The following is a 22,976-nucleotide window of genomic DNA, read 5'->3' on the forward strand; positions in this document are numbered from 1 at the left end:
TGCGGATAACAGTAACATTCACTTTTGGTGAGTCTACATAGTGTTTATGAGGATCTATAAATTTGCTATTAGATATAGTCCTATGTGTGATCTGCCGTGCATATACTTTGCGTTTATGTATAATACACGAGTCAAACGATTTGTTTCAAACGTTTCCTTCTTATATCATTTTAGCAATTCTGCGCTTTTCGTCCTCTTTTTCTGATATAGTTTTCTTTTTATATGTCATTTACTGGAACACCTTCTTCCTCATATGTTCGAATATATCTGTACATGGCAGATTTATGTATTCCTATGTTTGCTGCGATGTCTCTTCTCTTTACATCATTTTCATACATCTGTAATAGTGTTATCGTCTTTCTTTCCTGTGATATCGGTCGACGCATTATCGGAAAGGGACATACTGTGTTCGCTCTGGCACTCGGAACTCGTTGCGTTTTCCAATCCACTTCACCACAATGTAAACGAAAAATACAGGACTTACAAACTTCGACTAGTGACAATACGTACAGATATAAACGTCTTCGAATCTATGTATCATGCACGAGTGCGTTTGTAAAGCAGAAAACGACAAACCATTTCCGGATTTGCTGAAATTGGAAACAATTCGTGAACTGCAATACAGCAGAGCGTCGATTATCTGAAAGAATTCCAGTCGGCAAATTTAAATTTTCGCCAGTGCTGTGGCGCTGCAATCCTTGGCTATGTCTTGGGCTACTCAAATATTTTACTTTTTTGATACTAAATTAACTACTAAAGTATAATTTTTTATTGTTTTTATATTTTTCAATATATTTATTTTGTTTGTACAAAATAAAAAAATAACTTTTAACGATACAATAGTCTTCGTTAGGCTTAACATCGACGAAAATTCAACGCGAAGCGACACGCAACGGAGAAAAATTTCAACATCGGATACGTTAAACTATTTTTTCGTACATAAATCGGTTATCCGAAACATCAGTTATACGAACAACCCCAGTCCCCAATTGATTCGGAAAATCGACGCTCTACTNATTCAAAATATGAAAGGATAAAAATTAAATTCATTAGATAATGACACTAGAAATTGTTTCTTCTTATTAATGGTATTCTTTGGTATTAATAAGAAAAGCTTAAACAAAGTGATCATTTAGTTCGTTTTTATTCTCTGAGATATATATATACTGTAGAATAAATTAAATTATGTTGTTGTTAAATTCTTAATATATTCTGTTGAATATTTTTGATAAATTACTTCCATTTCAGTTAACTTCTTAAAATTGTTGATTTAAGTTTAAAATATTAACAAGTTTTAATTAGCAAACTTTTAATTAAATTTGATGTATTAGTCATATTAACTTTATTATCTGTTAATTGTACATAAAATTTAAATAAAAGAACTAAATTATAGTAAATTGCTTGCAGGTGAAAACAATGAAACAACTCAACTTCCACAACTTCCAGAAAACCATTGCACAACTCCGTATACTAGTGGAGATAGTCTTCTTTTGCCGTCTTCAGTTTTTACGATACATCAGTCCACCGATCATCTTTCCTCGTCTCTTCCAGCTAGTGAAGTTTTATTTAATCATCAATCTTACCAATATCTGCCACAACCAACGAGGAATGCCAGTGCGGTTTTTTCAGGAACAAGAACTGGAAGTATACAAAGTAAAAGCAGTGAAAGCAAACCTTTATCAACTGCTTGGCAAACTGCTCTTGGTGCCGCAACAACTCAGACTGCAATGAATAGAGATAGAAAAAGGCCTGTTAGGAAAGGACCAAAAATAGCTGAAAGGCCAATAAGAGCATTGTTTTGTCTGACTTTAAAGAATCCATTAAGAAAACTTTGTATTGACATTGTAGAATGGAAATATCCTTTTCATATCAAAAGTTCTACTATAAATTTCTAGTTTTATAAAACAAAATGTTATTGATAAAAATATTTTAAGATTACAAGGAAATTATAAACAAGTGATTAAATTATAACTGTTATAAATACGATCAAATATTTTTCAGTATAAGCTTTCTGAATTTAGTTTATTTATAAATTTATTATTTGGAATTATATATAAATAACATAAATATAAATTATATTTATAAATTTATATGTAAATAAGTAATATACATATAAATAATTTCATTTGTTTATTATTATTACTGTATATAGAAATAAGAATTACAATTCTGAGGAAAAAAATTATTATAAGAATTTATTACCAAACTCAATTTTAATATACAAATACCTAATTTTTTAAGCTAATAACTAATGAAATAAACCAAACTTTTTAGGTTGCATTACTTGGTTTGTTTAAGAGTATGCATATCAAAACATCAAGATCTAACGTTTAAATCTAATGTTTTTGATCTATTTAATAGATTATCTTCAGGATACAATTGAAAAGAACAAAAAAAAACATTAAATATAAAACATTTGGAACATATGAATGCAAATTAATAATTGTCATAAATTGAATAAAATAACTGAATAGTTACAAGGGATAATAAAATAAACAAATAAATGTTAAAATGTTTCAAAGATACAAATAACATAATAATATAATGAACAAAAATAATCCATATGATTACAGGAGTATGATAAAGGCTATAAAGAATTAATCAATACAAACCTTCAAGGTAAGAGAAGAAAATCAGCATTTTCAGCATTTAAACAGTTTCTTAAACTTTTCTTTATATACAGAATGTGCCATGAATAATTGTCCATAGGAGATGGGAAGTTCATAGCTTTTGTGAGCAGAGCACGAGTTAAGTTTTGTTGCATGAATAGAAAAAATGTTTTGGTTAATTTTGTAATGCCAGAATTTAGTGATGATTATTGAGAAAGTGAAACCAAATTAAAGGGTAATACAAATGAAAAGAATTTAATACATTTGAGTACAGATTACAGGCTTAAATTTTGTTACAATTTATTTTTAAACCGGTGTCCATTCTCAGTGAGGCAGTAGCTTTATTACTATCTTGATGAGAATGGTCACTAGTTTGAACATAACATGTAATGAAATTTAAACCTGTAACCTTTCTCTACCATATGAAATTTTTGTCATTTGTTACCCTTTAATTACTCTTTAATTTGGTTACACCTTCTCAATTGTCAACACTAAATTCTGGCATTAATGAGTTAACTGAAACATTTTTTCTATTCATGCAACAAAAGCCATTCCCTGCTTACATATGGTGTGAACTTCCAGCATTGCTCTCCTACAGATAGTGTAGTTATTTGTGGTGCACCCTGTATATCCATCTTAATTATATTCATATACTTAAAAATAAATTTGAAATAGTATCCTCAGATTAATGTTTTATTTTATTTTATTTCTCTCAGATTGTCTTTTTTTTTTTTTTTTTTTTTTGACAAAATTATAATCAAGACTATAGATGGAAAATCATTTTTAACTAGATTGGAACCATTAATATGTACTATGACTTTATACGAGATCTGTTCAAAAAATACGCGGACTGTTTGAATTGTGTGGCTCCAGTTGGTTCCAGGGGAATCAGCTTGGTGTCACTAGGTTTGTATAGATCATCTGGTAATAAAGCCATTTCCTGATTACAGATATCTTTATTTGTTGATTAGCTGTGTGGTTTTTAGTGAAGTGCGATTTTTTTCGTTTGTTGGATTTTAGAATGAATGACCTGATGGAGCAACAACTTGCTGTGAAATTTTGTGTTAAACTTGGAAAATCTGCAACTGGAATATTTGCTATGCTCAACCAGTGGGTGGATGAAACGTCCCCAGACCAAAAAAATCTCACCAAGTTCGATTCAATGTCAAGGTGATGCTGACAGTTTTCTTTGATGCTAAGGGTGTTGTTCACCATTAGTACCTCCCCCAAGGCTCCACAGTGAACCAGACTTACTACATTGAAGTTCTGAAATGTCTGAGGGACTCCATTTGTCACAAAAGGCCAGAAATGTGGAGGAGTGGCAATTGGTTTCTCCATCACGACAATGCTCCAGTCCATTCAGCCCTCAAAACTCATGAGTTTTTGGCCAAACACTTGCCCACCCCCTACTCACCTGACCTCGCTCCTTGTGACTTTTTCTTGTTCCCTAAACTCAAAAGACTCTTGAAAGGAAGAAGATTTTAGATGATTTCCAAGATTAAGGCAAATGAGATGAAGGGTCTGAAAGATATTACAAAAGAAGCATACCAGGACTGTTTCAACAAGTGAAAACACCGTTGGGATAAGTGTGTGCGTTGGGAAGGAGAGTACTTTGAAGGGGACCCAGACATGTAACTTCTACATAAAGCACATTTTGTTTTATGACGTCAGTCCGTGTATTTTTTGAACAGACCTCGTATACAGTAAAACCTCACTTATTGGTCACCTTTCAGGTATACAATTTCTAACCATATAATTGACGTGGTCACCTAGGTGAGGTTATAAAAATTGACATACCAGAACTGTAATTAGCATACTTAATACTGATTATAAAATTTTAGTACTGATTATAAAAGTAAACAAAAATAGTTATAATAATTTCATCAGGCTTGTTCATATTTTTCTTTATTGAGTATTGCAAGTGACATATTAGTGATATAAATGGATCATCACTGATTTACATAGTTATATGTTTACAAAATACAATCAGATTTTGTATAAAATTTTTAAACAAATATGTAATTGTTTTTCTTCTTACTAAATTATGGAGATTAATTTGTCAAGTGTAAATGAAGATTTATTTTATTTAATCATCTGTTGAAAGAATCTCAACAAACTGTTTCAAAACTATAGTAACAATGCACAACTAGATTTGATCCCAGGTACTCCAGAGTAGTAGACTGCCAACTTAGCTGTCCAGCCATCTGTTGTCATATGAAGGTTATGTTCTGCAAAACTGCTGTGAATGTGGAAACTACAAATACAGAAAGGAAAAAATATTGGTTAAGTAGGGTTAAGGATTTGAAAAAAAAACATGTAATTAGAAGACAGGTCCATATGTTAATAAAAAGAAATTTGTGGTTTATTTTATTTCAAACCAAAAAATAAAAATGATTATTATAGTTTGCATAATCTTATTACTACTAAGAAAATTTTAAATTTTCATCTGCTTTGTCTTTGTCTGGAAACCATGCAATAGTTCTCAGTAATATGAAATAAATTCCTTAATTTTTCTCTTAAATTTAAGACTCATCTAAATTCATTACATTATGCAGAGCATTCCATTTGTTAAAATATTAAAGTTATATTCAGAAGTGTAATGACTAAACATAATTGATCTCTACTAGTACTTATAGTAAAATAATCAAACAAATGCTTTTCATGGATAATAAGATTATTCAAAGGGCATTCTCCTGTGACTGAATTTTAATCTAAATGCTTAAGACTTTTTTTTAGTTTTTTGATGGTCTGATACCTGATGATGATATTGTCGGGTTATTTTCCTTAATATATTTTATGGTAGATTTATTTTCATCAACGAGCTATGTAGGCAACCATAGCTGCTGATTCTCCTTCCTGAAAATAACTTACCATGCCAATTTTGTCTTTATGGAACATAACTTTATTTTGATATTTTGCCATTAAGTATTGTTATTTAGATGATATATTTTTTATCCTTACAAATCGATACACTAAAATTTATTTATAGAATACAATACTGACAATCCCAATGCACACTAAACTAAAATATAACATTTACTATATTTGCACAGATTAAGAGATATCCACTAGTGCTGTCTAATGGTGAACAATTTAAATTTCAGCAGAATAAGTTTAAGAAAAAATTATTTTATTGTATGTTTGTTTGTTATTTCATTATTTCTGTTAATCTCTGTAAAATATGTAAATTTTAGCTTTGTGAATATGGAAATGGTTGCAAATAGCAAACTGAATGTGTAAAATAAGTATTTTAAGAATGCACAAATGCTGCTTTTACTGTATTGAGATATCTTTCAAATTATTTATAAATGAAAATCTTATGCATTTGAAAATAATATTCTAATAATTCATATCTTGCTGTTATCAATAAAATTTGACAGTAGCAAGACATGCAATGTTTCTGGAGATTATTTGAGATATCTTTAACTGATTTTATACTAAGAAAATATATTAGATATTGACATGAAATATATGTTAACTGCACTGGCATAGATTCAGATATAATGATGTTGTTATAATCTGCACATCAATCAAGAACCTGTAGAAAATATGGAGAGAAATCATTCTCTCCATATTTTCATTCAATTATGCAAAATTTCATATTTTTACTTGTTATTTACAGTTTTACATTTATTGCTTAAAATTTGAGAGATAGTATCATTGATTAACAAGAAATTTCAAAGTTAAATTAGCAATAACATTTATTATTTTTAAGAGCTGTATTTGTTTTCATTCAAGTAATTTATTACAATATATTTTAATGTAGATAAAAGTTTTTCTTTTAACAAATATTTAATAATTCAATAAAATATTGTAATAATTTATTATTAAAGTAATAAGAAAAGGACACTTACATAAACAAATCCTTCTATTCATTAAATAAATAGAAATTGTTTAAAGGCTACTGTTTATATATATTTAGAATAATAATTTAATGTAAATAACTTATAAAATTGATTAATTTATTCTGTTAAGAATATTACTTAAATTTTTTTGTAAATTAAAAAAAATAGATGAAAATGATTTACTACTATTGGTAAACTTCACTATTATTGATAATAATCACAATACNTGTTTATATTCAAATAAGCAATAGTTAAACTTTATCTTTTAATAAATGAATTGTCTTAAAACATTAATGGGTACAAATAAATTGGACAAACAATATTTAAATGTAATTACTAAATTCAGAACTCTCAGCAAATGTAATATTATATAATATACAGTACCATTAAGTCGAACAGAATTATTAAATTTAGATCTATCTGTTTCTGATTATGAAATTCAACATTAATTTTAATAATTGTATGAAAGTTTTTAGTGATCCAAACATAGTTTTGACCAGTTTATCGCTTTTCTAGTTAAATATATAGGCTATATCATGAAACTATAATACTGTATAGCAAAAAGTTACTAAATAGACACATTAAATGTGCTAAATTATTGTTATAATTTGATATAAAACACAATTAACTAAGTTATAATATGTACTGTAATATTTGAATGATATTAATTTTCATAGCTTAACTAATGTACTAATATATATTGACATTTAATTGAAATATTTAATATATGTTATATGTACTGCAATGTTAACTGCAGAATTATGATTAACCATTTACAGACACTATGTGTAAATCTGTGTTATCTCCACTATTTTAAATTTTTCGATTGAATGACTAAATAATGTTTTATTGATTAAGTTTGTAAGATATTCAATTGAACCAAGTTTAAAATTAGAAAAATCTTTAATTCGATAAGTAATCAGTTATCTTGGATAGATTCTTCATCGATTGATATGCAAACGGAATGCAAATTTGAAGCATCCATATAACTTATTTAAATGATAAATATTTAATGTGAAATAGTAAATTTAAACAGTTTTCATAAATTTTTAAGTATTCTTTAATTTTAAAATTTTATTTAAACGTTTGAATATTAGATTTAATGGCAAAATATTTAAATTAATACTTCAATTCTGGTCCCCAATAAGTATGTATAGACAGGGTAAACATATGTTCTAATTTATGCCTGTAGTCCCATTCCTTTTAGCATTTGTTTCAGATTTTTATATTTTTTTCTAAAGTATTATTAACATACAAGAGTAAATTAAAATTATATAGGTCTATATTGTTTGCACTTTGATCAGCGGGACATTAAAATTTATAGTTTACATACGAAGCAGAAGTAGAACGGCGGTAAAATGATATGTCTAATCTATACAAAATAAATAATAGTAATATTTTAGACTTCATTATTCTAAGTTATAAGAATTTTATAATTGTAACTGTTAAAAATAAAAAATCCGGATTACCGTAGTGGCCAAATGAATAATACCACCGAACATAGTTTTCTTCACGTCAGTAACACCTAAATAGGGGCCATTTTCCCATAAAAGACCTACCGTGAGGAATTCCTCCTCAGTAGATTGCCCATGTGTTGCGTTGCCGTATACGAATAAAACCAAACCCCACGTGAACTAAGAGAACCTTTTAAGCAAACCCATTATGATTAGATCATGCCCCCAATGGGGCTGCCGGATGATGAAGGATAGAACCCGACATATCCGGACAAACCACCCCAGAAAAATGCCTGTTTTTTCGACCGGTTCGGATTCGATTACGGTCCTCCAGAGAAGTAGGCTGACACTTTAACTGTTCGGCCATCTAAATGTTAATGCAATCAATAAAAACAAGTTTTATTTTATGTTATAAATAGACTTATTTTATAGGTCCTCCAATATATTATAACCAAGTTGTGGGTCAATAAGTACACGAGTCTTTTAAAAATAATCCAAGTTTAATCATTTTTTAGATTTTTTTCGGTTTGTGGGATAATTGTTACCCTATTTATGGAAAATATACATTTAAATTTCTATATGGAAATTTGTGAACATGATTATATGAAAACTACGCGTGCATGTAATTTAATTAAATATAGAACAATTGTTTCTCTATTGTTTTAAAATTAAATTACAGTAATTGTAATTAATAATAGAAGTTATTACACACAATACACACTGACAAGGAAAAAACAAAGTTAAAGTAGACAATTTTCTATTCTTTTCATTGAATATAAGAAGTGAAATTAAATAAATATTTTCATTTTAATAATACAATAATGAAATTTACAATGTCTTCTAATACTGTATTATGAAGTTATAACTATTTTGAATTTCAGAATTTGATTGACGTATACAAAGATTGTAAACAGAAATAAAATTCAATCGATAATTAAGCAACACTTTTAATAAAAATAACTTATTCTGTTTCGCAACTAACCTTTTATATAGTTAAACAGGGTCGTCGAGGTCTTTTATGAAGCTCGGGGGTGAAGCGGGCCCTTTTGTCTCTTGAACAAATGAAATACTTAATGTGTTTCTGTATTAATTAATTAATAAAACGCAGTTTTAGATATTTTATGTTTTTTTTTTTTTTTGCTAGTAAAAATTTTCTCTGTAGCCGGGGAAAAATCTGCTCACCCTTCTCAACGACCCTGAATATACATGCACTCTGTATGATTATAAAACTAAGAAAATAGCTAGTAAGATACTTCAAAGAAATTATAGTTATTCCTGATATTATTTTTATATTGAACATTTTTTTAAAATTTAATTTTAGTTTATATTTAAAGCATGTTTCTCTAGTTAGTGATAGGATTACCACGTGATAATCTTTCTGGTTTTTATCACGTGTTATAAAGCTAAACGAATGCCATAATATATTCCATTAATTATAGTTATTAGATTTACGACACTTCATTATTCTGTGCAACACTTGTTAAATGTATTTATCGAAAAGTACATATTTTATAATTCGCGAATGTTTATGTCAAAACTAATTTGTCAATTTTACACAATTGTGATATATATTAAGGTTTTAACTAATTTTCAAGGCTTTTACAGCGACAGAGTTAGAACATTTACCACAACTATAATTGCAAATTAAATCAATTAATGTTCTATCTTTTGTAACTGTCATTACCAATCATTTAATTGGATGCACTGTTATTAAGTCAAATCACTGTCATAAAGGACATTGAAATATATTAATGTTGATTAGTACAGTATTTCAATTCTTGTGTAAAGAAAGAAGACCAAAGATAGATGAGATTACTTATTTGGTTAACATTATAGACAATCAGTACTGTAATTCATACAGGCTACTCACTTGTCAGTATAGTGGGTGTTGGTAGAAAATTTTTCAGGAGGTAAAGATTAGAGACAAAATTAAATAAAAATCTGCGTCAATAGATTTTTACTTAATTTTTTTTTCAAAGACAGACAAAGCATTCCCAAGGTCGAGTGTGTATGGTTTTATATCTCAATCACTTTTACTATTATAATTTCTGGAATGTTTTACTTGATCTTGTTTGCCTCCTCTGTGGAAGTTCATGCGCAGTATATTACTCAACGTAAACTGTAGAGTTTATATAAGATACATAGAAATTCTATATTTTATATAACTTACAAGTATACTATATATATATACATGGGAATATTTTATATGGAATAATGAGTTTATGTGTAAATGTTTTATATATATATCTTATATATTTTTGTTTGTATGTGTGTGTGTGTGTGTGTATGAGTGATGTGTGTATATATATATATATAAATATACACACCCACATAGCAGATACATTGTATTGTAGATTCAAAATATGAAAGGATAAAAATTAAATTCATTAGATAATGACACTAGAAATTGTTTCTTCTTATTAATGGTATTCTTTGGTATTAATAAGAAAAGCTTAAACAAAGTGATCATTTAGTTCGTTTTTATTCTCTGAGATATATATATACTGTAGAATAAATTAAATTATGTTGTTGTTAAATTCTTAATATATTCTGTTGAATATTTTTGATAAATTACTTCCATTTCAGTTAACTTCTTAAAATTGTTGATTTAAGTTTAAAATATTAACAAGTTTTAATTAGCAAACTTTTAATTAAATTTGATGTATTAGTCATATTAACTTTATTATCTGTTAATTGTACATAAAATTTAAATAAAAGAACTAAATTATAGTAAATTGCTTGCAGGTGAAAACAATGAAACAACTCAACTTCCACAACTTCCAGAAAACCATTGCACAACTCCGTATACTAGTGGAGATAGTCTTCTTTTGCCGTCTTCAGTTTTTACGATACATCAGTCCACCGATCATCTTTCCTCGTCTCTTCCAGCTAGTGAAGTTTTATTTAATCATCAATCTTACCAATATCTGCCACAACCAACGAGGAATGCCAGTGCGGTTTTTTCAGGAACAAGAACTGGAAGTATACAAAGTAAAAGCAGTGAAAGCAAACCTTTATCAACTGCTTGGCAAACTGCTCTTGGTGCCGCAACAACTCAGACTGCAATGAATAGAGATAGAAAAAGGCCTGTTAGGAAAGGACCAAAAATAGCTGAAAGGCCAATAAGAGCATTGTTTTGTCTGACTTTAAAGAATCCATTAAGAAAACTTTGTATTGACATTGTAGAATGGAAATATCCTTTTCATATCAAAAGTTCTACTATAAATTTCTAGTTTTATAAAACAAAATGTTATTGATAAAAATATTTTAAGATTACAAGGAAATTATAAACAAGTGATTAAATTATAACTGTTATAAATACGATCAAATATTTTTCAGTATAAGCTTTCTGAATTTAGTTTATTTATAAATTTATTATTTGGAATTATATATAAATAACATAAATATAAATTATATTTATAAATTTATATGTAAATAAGTAATATACATATAAATAATTTCATTTGTTTATTATTATTACTGTATATAGAAATAAGAATTACAATTCTGAGGAAAAAAATTATTATAAGAATTTATTACCAAACTCAATTTTAATATACAAATACCTAATTTTTTAAGCTAATAACTAATGAAATAAACCAAACTTTTTAGGTTGCATTACTTGGTTTGTTTAAGAGTATGCATATCAAAACATCAAGATCTAACGTTTAAATCTAATGTTTTTGATCTATTTAATAGATTATCTTCAGGATACAATTGAAAAGAACAAAAAAAAACATTAAATATAAAACATTTGGAACATATGAATGCAAATTAATAATTGTCATAAATTGAATAAAATAACTGAATAGTTACAAGGGATAATAAAATAAACAAATAAATGTTAAAATGTTTCAAAGATACAAATAACATAATAATATAATGAACAAAAATAATCCATATGATTACAGGAGTATGATAAAGGCTATAAAGAATTAATCAATACAAACCTTCAAGGTAAGAGAAGAAAATCAGCATTTTCAGCATTTAAACAGTTTCTTAAACTTTTCTTTATATACAGAATGTGCCATGAATAATTGTCCATAGGAGATGGGAAGTTCATAGCTTTTGTGAGCAGAGCACGAGTTAAGTTTTGTTGCATGAATAGAAAAAATGTTTTGGTTAATTTTGTAATGCCAGAATTTAGTGATGATTATTGAGAAAGTGAAACCAAATTAAAGGGTAATACAAATGAAAAGAATTTAATACATTTGAGTACAGATTACAGGCTTAAATTTTGTTACAATTTATTTTTAAACCGGTGTCCATTCTCAGTGAGGCAGTAGCTTTATTACTATCTTGATGAGAATGGTCACTAGTTTGAACATAACATGTAATGAAATTTAAACCTGTAACCTTTCTCTACCATATGAAATTTTTGTCATTTGTTACCCTTTAATTACTCTTTAATTTGGTTACACCTTCTCAATTGTCAACACTAAATTCTGGCATTAATGAGTTAACTGAAACATTTTTTCTATTCATGCAACAAAAGCCATTCCCTGCTTACATATGGTGTGAACTTCCAGCATTGCTCTCCTACAGATAGTGTAGTTATTTGTGGTGCACCCTGTATATCCATCTTAATTATATTCATATACTTAAAAATAAATTTGAAATAGTATCCTCAGATTAATGTTTTATTTTATTTTATTTCTCTCAGATTGTCTTTTTTTTTTTTTTTTTTTTTTTTTGATTTTNTTAATAAATAAAATGTTGTTCCATTGCTGGATTGATTATTATTAAATAAAAAATTAATTTTTTTCTTATATTTTTTTCTTAAATCACGTGGCACGTTTTTAATTTTGGTAAAATAATTCACATAAGTTGAATGTAAGAAAATAACAGAAGAAAAAGTTTAAATTAAAATTTAATATTGAAAAAAACATTCTCTCTTCTATGATATTTATTACCTGAGAAAAACTGACAAATCTCCCGTTTTTTTTTTTTTTTTTTTTTTGACAAAATTATAATCAAGACTATAGATGGAAAATCATTTTTAACTAGATTGGAACCATTAATATGTACTATGACTTTATACGAGATCTGTTCAAAAAATACGCGGACTGTTTGAATTGTGTGGCTCCAGTTGGTTCCAGGGGAATCAGCTTGGTGTCACTAGGTTTGTATAGATCATCTGGTAATAAAGCCATTTCCTGATTACAGATATCTTTATTTGTTGATTAGCTGTGTGGTTTTTAGTGAAGTGCGATTTTTTTCGTTTGTTGGATTTTAGAATGAATGACCTGATGGAGCAACAACTTGCTGTGAAATTTTGTGTTAAACTTGGAAAATCTGCAACTGGAATATTTGCTATGCTCAACCAGTGGGTGGATGAAACGTCCCCAGACCAAAAAAATCTCACCAAGTTCGATTCAATGTCAAGGTGATGCTGACAGTTTTCTTTGATGCTAAGGGTGTTGTTCACCACAAGTACCTCCCCCAAGGCTCCACAGTGAACCAGACTTACTACATTGAAGTTCTGAAATGTCTGAGGGACTCCATTTGTCACAAAAGGCCAGAAATGTGGAGGAGTGGCAATTGGTTTCTCCATCACGACAATGCTCCAGTCCATTCAGCCCTCAAAACTCATGAGTTTTTGGCCAAACACTTGCCCACCCCCTACTCACCTGACCTCGCTCCTTGTGACTTTTTCTTGTTCCCTAAACTCAAAAGACTCTTGAAAGGAAGAAGATTTTAGATGATTTCCAAGATTAAGGCAAATGAGATGAAGGGTCTGAAAGATATTACAAAAGAAGCATACCAGGACTGTTTCAACAAGTGAAAACACCGTTGGGATAAGTGTGTGCGTTGGGAAGGAGAGTACTTTGAAGGGGACCCAGACATGTAACTTCTACATAAAGCACATTTTGTTTTATGACGTCAGTCCGTGTATTTTTTGAACAGACCTCGTATACAGTAAAACCTCACTTATTGGTCACCTTTCAGGTATACAATTTCTAACCATATAATTGACGTGGTCACCTAGGTGAGGTTATAAAAATTGACATACCAGAACTGTAATTAGCATACTTAATACTGATTATAAAATTTTAGTACTGATTATAAAAGTAAACAAAAATAGTTATAATAATTTCATCAGGCTTGTTCATATTTTTCTTTATTGAGTATTGCAAGTGACATATTAGTGATATAAATGGATCATCACTGATTTACATAGTTATATGTTTACAAAATACAATCAGATTTTGTATAAAATTTTTAAACAAATATGTAATTGTTTTTCTTCTTACTAAATTATGGAGATTAATTTGTCAAGTGTAAATGAAGATTTATTTTATTTAATCATCTGTTGAAAGAATCTCAACAAACTGTTTCAAAACTATAGTAACAATGCACAACTAGATTTGATCCCAGGTACTCCAGAGTAGTAGACTGCCAACTTAGCTGTCCAGCCATCTGTTGTCATATGAAGGTTATGTTCTGCAAAACTGCTGTGAATGTGGAAACTACAAATACAGAAAGGAAAAAATATTGGTTAAGTAGGGTTAAGGATTTGAAAAAAAAACATGTAATTAGAAGACAGGTCCATATGTTAATAAAAAGAAATTTGTGGTTTATTTTATTTCAAACCAAAAAATAAAAATGATTATTATAGTTTGCATAATCTTATTACTACTAAGAAAATTTTAAATTTTCATCTGCTTTGTCTTTGTCTGGAAACCATGCAATAGTTCTCAGTAATATGAAATAAATTCCTTAATTTTTCTCTTAAATTTAAGACTCATCTAAATTCATTACATTATGCAGAGCATTCCATTTGTTAAAATATTAAAGTTATATTCAGAAGTGTAATGACTAAACATAATTGATCTCTACTAGTACTTATAGTAAAATAATCAAACAAATGCTTTTCATGGATAATAAGATTATTCAAAGGGCATTCTCCTGTGACTGAATTTTAATCTAAATGCTTAAGACTTTTTTTTAGTTTTTTGATGGTCTGATACCTGATGATGATATTGTCGGGTTATTTTCCTTAATATATTTTATGGTAGATTTATTTTCATCAACGAGCTATGTAGGCAACCATAGCTGCTGATTCTCCTTCCTGAAAATAACTTACCATGCCAATTTTGTCTTTATGGAACATAACTTTATTTTGATATTTTGCCATTAAGTATTGTTATTTAGATGATATATTTTTTATCCTTACAAATCGATACACTAAAATTTATTTATAGAATACAATACTGACAATCCCAATGCACACTAAACTAAAATATAACATTTACTATATTTGCACAGATTAAGAGATATCCACTAGTGCTGTCTAATGGTGAACAATTTAAATTTCAGCAGAATAAGTTTAAGAAAAAATTATTTTATTGTATGTTTGTTTGTTATTTCATTATTTCTGTTAATCTCTGTAAAATATGTAAATTTTAGCTTTGTGAATATGGAAATGGTTGCAAATAGCAAACTGAATGTGTAAAATAAGTATTTTAAGAATGCACAAATGCTGCTTTTACTGTATTGAGATATCTTTCAAATTATTTATAAATGAAAATCTTATGCATTTGAAAATAATATTCTAATAATTCATATCTTGCTGTTATCAATAAAATTTGACAGTAGCAAGACATGCAATGTTTCTGGAGATTATTTGAGATATCTTTAACTGATTTTATACTAAGAAAATATATTAGATATTGACATGAAATATATGTTAACTGCACTGGCATAGATTCAGATATAATGATGTTGTTATAATCTGCACATCAATCAAGAACCTGTAGAAAATATGGAGAGAAATCATTCTCTCCATATTTTCATTCAATTATGCAAAATTTCATATTTTTACTTGTTATTTACAGTTTTACATTTATTGCTTAAAATTTGAGAGATAGTATCATTGATTAACAAGAAATTTCAAAGTTAAATTAGCAATAACATTTATTATTTTTAAGAGCTGTATTTGTTTTCATTCAAGTAATTTATTACAATATATTTTAATGTAGATAAAAGTTTTTCTTTTAACAAATATTTAATAATTCAATAAAATATTGTAATAATTTATTATTAAAGTAATAAGAAAAGGACACTTACATAAACAAATCCTTCTATTCATTAAATAAATAGAAATTGTTTAAAGGCTACTGTTTATATATATTTAGAATAATAATTTAATGTAAATAACTTATAAAATTGATTAATTTATTCTGTTAAGAATATTACTTAAATTTTTTTGTAAATTAAAAAAAATAGATGAAAATGATTTACTACTATTGGTAAACTTCACTATTATTGATAATAATCACAATACAACTACCTTTATGGTGCAGTAAAAATTTATTTCTCAAACATTTTCGGTCTTCTTAAGGGATCTTCCTCAGGAAATTTATAATTTAACAAGCAGTTATTTATTGTGACATCATCACAATGCTGAGCTACAATTTTTAATCATATTTTAATTTATTTAATTTAAAATATATGCTCTCTACCTCAAATTAGTAGTGGTTTGCCTCTGTATGTCATACCTTTTCTTTAATAGTAGAGTTGTGTTGGTCATCTATCTAACATCTTTCAGGGAAAAATTTTTGAATTGAAATAACATGACTTCTGGTTTGCATCAAAAGTTGTATATAGTTAATCAGGGTCTTCTGTCTCTAAGGTTTCCATATCTTGTCTCATCTTTCATCTATCGAACTCTATCTTGAAATTAAGAAAAGATAGATGGATGGATGACAGCAGAAATTTATAGATCTACAATTTTTTCAAATTGTGCCTCAAAACAAACAAAAGCCTTAATTTATTCTAGAATCACTTAATTTGTATAATACTGACATTTTTGGAACAATAACAAAAATTTTTTGAAATTATTTTAAAATGTGCATGCTGGACTTTTGCTTTTAATGTCAAATATATAAACATATATAAATACAACAAAACAAGAATATACCTTATTAAATATAAATATATCTTCTTGTTTTATTGTATTTATACATATTTATATATTTGATGTTAAAAATGGAAGTCAGGCAAGTGCATTTTAAAATAATTTTAAAAAAATTTTTGTTGTTCCAAAAACATTAATACAGTGAGTGATCAATTAATGAACAGTCTGGACTGCAATTAAATTGGACAATAAACACTTTTGTGAAAGATTTTTATATTTGGACAACAAACACATGTTCAGATAACCTCACAGAACAAACACAAGAAACGATGTAAAACAATAAATATTGATTGGTCTTTCCTTGTCTCCAGGTGACAATTCAAAATCTTCTGGAGTGCAGGAGACGTTGACATTGATGCTGATCAGATAGTATTCCTTCGAACTTTGAAACTCTCACTTGTAATTCCAGCTTTTTGTTTACCTTTTTGACAGAAAGAACTTTTTATAGTTTTCATGAGACTGTCGGGAACTTGTTAAGTTTTGCATTGGTTTTCATTTTTGAAAGGTGAGAGTTTAATTGTCTTATCGGATATTTGTTAATGTTTTAACACCAAATTTCGAATTTTGTCCAGGCCTCACATTTAAATAATGTTTTTGTGCATTAGTTGATTTCTGTTCTCTGAATTTTTGTAAGTGCTTTTCTGAACTTTTTATTTAAAAAAGAAACTGATAATATTATTGAATCTAAAAAAGAGTGGTGTGTCAAGAACTGTGCTCACCATAGAAACAAAGCAAGAGATAAATAGCCAAGGTAGAGAGTGGGCAGAAGATGTCTGATGTTGCTAAGCAGTATGGCTTGAACAGGTCTACAGTAGGCACAATCTTAGATAAGAAAGATATAATCAAGAAGACTCAAGCAGATAAAGGAGTAATGAAAATCACATCTGAGAAACAAATGTGCCATCCAAGAAAAAATGGAGAGATTGCTTTTAATATAGAAAAAGAAAAGAATGGATAAAAGAAATGGAAATGAAAAGAGATGTAATTAGTATGACTATCATTGAAGAGAAAGCTACAGAAATTTTTGGAGAACTGAAGAAACAAACTCCACATTTGTCACATGAGGAGATAGAATTCAAGATGTTTTGAAGCATTCCAGTTCTCAATGATGACATTAAAAACATTTTGGAAAGAAAAATTTGATATTCTTGAAGCCATCCAGCTCATTCAAAAGGCATGGTCAGAAGTCACTCAATGACAGTTGAATTCTACTTGGCAAAAGCTGTGTCCTTCCTGCATTTAGAGAAGCAGAAATGTCCCTGAAATTATGGATAAAATTTTGATAACTGCTAGAGATCTCAAATTGGAAGTGAATGAAGATGACATAAAAAGCATATAATGGAACCTAAAACTGACAACAGAAGAACTCCAAGAACTCTTGAATGAAGAACATCAAGAATCTCAGAGAGATGTGTTTTCTTCTGAAAAAGAGGAAGATGAATGAGGACCAATGCCAACATTTGCTATTCAAGATATTTGAAGAAGTTGGAGGATGGTCTTAAAAATTTCAACCAAACCAGGTTCAGGATAATAGGCATGGAGATCTCTACAACAACAATGCTATTAATTACTTCTGAAAAATCCTGAAGAAGAGAAAAATAATTGACATTGGACAGATTCTTTAATGCCCCACAAATGGGAAAAAACATGACTGATAAAAAAGCGAGACTGTGTATATATGTATATATTATTATTACAAATAAATAAACAAAGTAAAAAAATATATAATTGGACTTCAAACTCACATTTGAGTTATAAACACGGTTTCAAAAACAACATATAAACAACAAAGTATATAATTATTTATTTATTTTTTTGGGTCTCCAGAATGAATTAATCAAATTCCCATAAGAATCTATGCTAAATCGATAATCGGTTAATGAACAATTCAGGTAGCAAACATGGTCATGGAACAGATTATGTTTGTTAACCGACCACTCACTGTATTCAAATTAAATGATTCTAGAATTAATTAAGGCATTTCTTTGTTTTTGAATTATAAATTTCTTGAGGAAGGTTGATTAAGAACACCCAAAATGTTTGAGAAATAAACTTTTACTGCATCATAGTTGTACTGTAAAAACAATACATTTTAAATTTCTGTAGTCTTATCATTTTTGAATTATAAATTATTATTATATTAATATATCATGTAAAATTATATATATGAAGGTGAGTAAAAAAGTAAGTTGCACTCATACCAAAAATACAAGTATGAAACATAGAAGTAAAAAACTGTTATTTGTGTCAATGTACTGTAAAATCCAAGCATTACTTTTTGACATAATCAGTAAGGCTTTCTGATGCCTGCTGAATGAGGTGTAGCATTGTCATGAAAAAGCTTTCTCACTGTCGACTTCCCTCAATGGGTGTTGAATTTCAATGGGGTTACACCTTTTTTCCCCATAAACAAGTTTTTGCATGAACTTCCAATTTGACACTACATCCAAATGACATCTGTTTCATGACTGAAAACCTCTGCAGTCAAAGTCAAGTTCAAAAAGTGAGAGTTGGTTTTTATTTGACTTCATCTGAGGATTGTGGATCTTATAATTTTATATGTGGCTACCTTGCTTATATGGCTATCCCTAAAATTCCTCTCTAAAATTGAATAAATTTTAATATAAATCAAATTCTATATTGGTGGTGATCTCAGTTATTAAGTGGCCAAGATAGGAGTGTCCTAAAGTGACACTTGTCCCCACTTATATGGTCAACAATGTTGGCCATATATGTTATGTTAACAGGAAATGCTTGTGTTCCTAAACTCATGTGTTGTTGAAAAACACTTTAAATGGAATTGAGCTTTGTTGTTATAGTTTTGGAATAGTTTACTGAGATTTTTCCTGATAGATAATGTTAAAATAAAATAAATTTTTATTTACATTTGAAAAATTAAATTTATATCCAGAATTCAGTAAGAAGAAATCAATTATATACTGTATTTGTTCAGCAATTTTACACAAAATCTGATTATATTTTGTAAAGATATAATTTTAAATCAGCTGTATTGCAAGTTGTTAAATGTTGCAAGTAACATAACATTATCTGTTATGTTACTTGCAACATTTCACAAACAAAAATAATGAGCCTGATGTAAAAGCTGGTTTAATCAGTAATGCTTTTTTCTGACACTGGACACTTCTGCATATTTAGTGACTTATGTTTACTAATTTTTTGGGCTGCAATTTGAAAAAACTGTAGACCTATAAATTCCCACTGATGTCTGTCCATCTGTCTTTCCTTAATCTTGAGAACAGAATTTGATAGATGAAAGACGAGACCAGATATAGAAACTTTAGGGGGAGGAGGCCCCAATTAACTATATATGAATTTTTGATGCAAACCAGAAGTTGTGTTATTTCAATTTAAAAATTTTTCCCTAAAAGGTGTTAGGTACTGGCACAACTTTATTGTTAAAGGAAAAGTGTGATGTACAGGAGCAAACCACTATTAATTTGAGGTAGAGAGCATATATTTTAAATTAAATTTAAAAATATGATTAAAAATTGTAGCCTGGCATTGTGATGATGTCACAATAAATAATTGCTTATTTTTTTTAATTCTCCTGTTAAAATACAGTATTTAAATTAAACTTTTACTATAATTTCAGAGACATATTGATTTTGTTTGAGTACTAAACAATTCTTTTTAGTACTGTACTATATAGTACTTGAAAAAGCCATACTGCAAATAGATGGATTTCACTGTATATGTACTATTTTATTTTGAATATTACAAACTGATTGCAGTTTCTGTACATTACACACTTGAGAACCCTTGTTTAACTCCAATAAGCTCTGTTAATAGAAAACAGACTAACATTTTCGATCTTTCTTTTTCTTCAGATCTTCTACAGGTCCAGATTTTCTTATAAAAGTATGAATCCAAAACGAGAATGTGCATTGGGATAATTTTTGAATTTGAAATTTTGTTAGATATTCCATAATAAGAACATGCATTTGGAACTTGTAATTAAGTTTGTTTTGGATTCATACTTTTATAAGAAAATCTGGATTTGTAGAAGATTCAAGGAAAGAGAAGGATTGAAAATGTTAGTCCATTTTCTATATACAGGACTTATTGGTATTAAACAAGGATTCTCAGGTGTGTAATGTACTATTTATTTCAATATTTTATTATTTATTATTGATAATTACATTGTAAAAAGGTTTGGATTAATGTATATTGCAATTAATGTACAATATTATGTAAATTTTTTATTTATTTGTGTTCACTTTTATGATCTGTATTAAACTTTTAGCAGAATTCAGTACAGTATTTTAATTACAGTTCTGTATGTCATTTTTTTATAACTAAATCTAAGTGACCACATTATTTATGTGGCCAGAAATTGTATGGTGGCAAAATAAGTGAGTTTTTACTGTGTTTACAATCCAAAATTTTCATTTTATATACATAATTAGAAAACTTAATGAATGTTATTACATAACCTCAATACAGAAATTATTATTTTTTTATAATGTTAATACAGGGTCTGGCAGGAAAATAGGTGATTGCAAATATATGGTCAGAGCTGACCCTACCATAGGGCAAACAGAGCAGCTGCTCCAGACACTAAGTCCTAGGGGCGTCTCAGTGGTAAAGAAAATTAAAGGGTATAAATTAGGGGCAACCAAGGGGGCGCCATAATAAAACTTGCCTTGGGCCAGCACTGTATATGATTATTAACTTTTGAATATTTTAAAACTAATTTTCATGTACTATACAAGAAATTTCAAACAACATAGTTTGTTATTTATGTTTTGAAGTTGACATCACACAAGTGACCCTCATTTATGTGCAAATATTCTTTACATCTTTGAAGTATGTCATATATAGAGCAGTGCAACATATTCTTGGGTATGTTATTGGTTGCATGATAAATTTTTGTTTTCAGAGTTTCAATATTTTGTGGATGATCTTCATATACTATATTCTTTGTCAACAAAATATTGAAAAGTGCATTGAGCAAAATATTGAAAGAATACCTTACCTAATAGGATGTCTTTGTAAAAAGCACATTGGTTTGTCTTGTTGAATGTTTGTGCATGAATGAGGGTCATTTACATATTGTTGTTTTCAAAACATAAATAACAAACTATACTGTTTGAAATCTTGTACATGAAAATTTGTTTTAAAATATCCGAAAGTTAATAATTATCTATTTATAATCACCTGTTTTAATGCTGGACTTTATATAAAGATAATTTCTTCATATATTATATATGAATATATATAATATATTAAAAATGTTCTTATGTNAAGAATTTATTACCAAACTCAATTTTAATATACAAATACCTAATTTTTTAAGCTAATAACTAATGAAATAAACCAAACTTTTTAGGTTGCATTACTTGGTTTGTTTAAGAGTATGCATATCAAAACATCAAGATCTAACGTTTAAATCTAATGTTTTTGATCTATTTAATAGATTATCTTCAGGATACAATTGAAAAGAACAAAAAAAAACATTAAATATAAAACATTTGGAACATATGAATGCAAATTAATAATTGTCATAAATTGAATAAAATAACTGAATAGTTACAAGGGATAATAAAATAAACAAATAAATGTTAAAATGTTTCAAAGATACAAATAACATAATAATATAATGAACAAAAATAATCCATATGATTACAGGAGTATGATAAAGGCTATAAAGAATTAATCAATACAAACCTTCAAGGTAAGAGAAGAAAATCAGCATTTTCAGCATTTAAACAGTTTCTTAAACTTTTCTTTATATACAGAATGTGCCATGAATAATTGTCCATAGGAGATGGGAAGTTCATAGCTTTTGTGAGCAGAGCACGAGTTAAGTTTTGTTGCATGAATAGAAAAAATGTTTTGGTTAATTTTGTAATGCCAGAATTTAGTGATGATTATTGAGAAAGTGAAACCAAATTAAAGGGTAATACAAATGAAAAGAATTTAATACATTTGAGTACAGATTACAGGCTTAAATTTTGTTACAATTTATTTTTAAACCGGTGTCCATTCTCAGTGAGGCAGTAGCTTTATTACTATCTTGATGAGAATGGTCACTAGTTTGAACATAACATGTAATGAAATTTAAACCTGTAACCTTTCTCTACCATATGAAATTTTTGTCATTTGTTACCCTTTAATTACTCTTTAA

The 22,976-nt window shown here is 28.1% G+C and overlaps 1 protein-coding gene across 1 annotated transcript in view; it reads left to right on the forward strand.

The window, feature by feature from the left end:
• The first annotated feature begins 9,083 nt into the window (after positions 1-9,083).
• LOC111641054 (voltage-dependent calcium channel type D subunit alpha-1-like) overlaps positions 9,084-22,976 on the forward strand; it is a 142,250-nt gene continuing 128,357 nt past the window's right edge. The window contains exons 1-2 of the mRNA XM_023387161.1: positions 9,084-9,152; positions 10,654-11,101. Coding sequence (XP_023242929.1) covers positions 10,974-11,101 — 128 coding nt within the window. The 5' untranslated portion in view covers positions 9,084-9,152; positions 10,654-10,973. The remainder of the gene's footprint in view (positions 9,153-10,653; positions 11,102-22,976) is intronic.

Source organism: Centruroides sculpturatus, unplaced genomic scaffold, assembly GCF_000671375.1.
Source record: "Centruroides sculpturatus isolate CEXI.00-Female unplaced genomic scaffold, Cexi_2.0 scaffold1517, whole genome shotgun sequence".
Lineage (NCBI taxonomy): Eukaryota > Metazoa > Arthropoda > Arachnida > Scorpiones > Buthidae > Centruroides > Centruroides sculpturatus.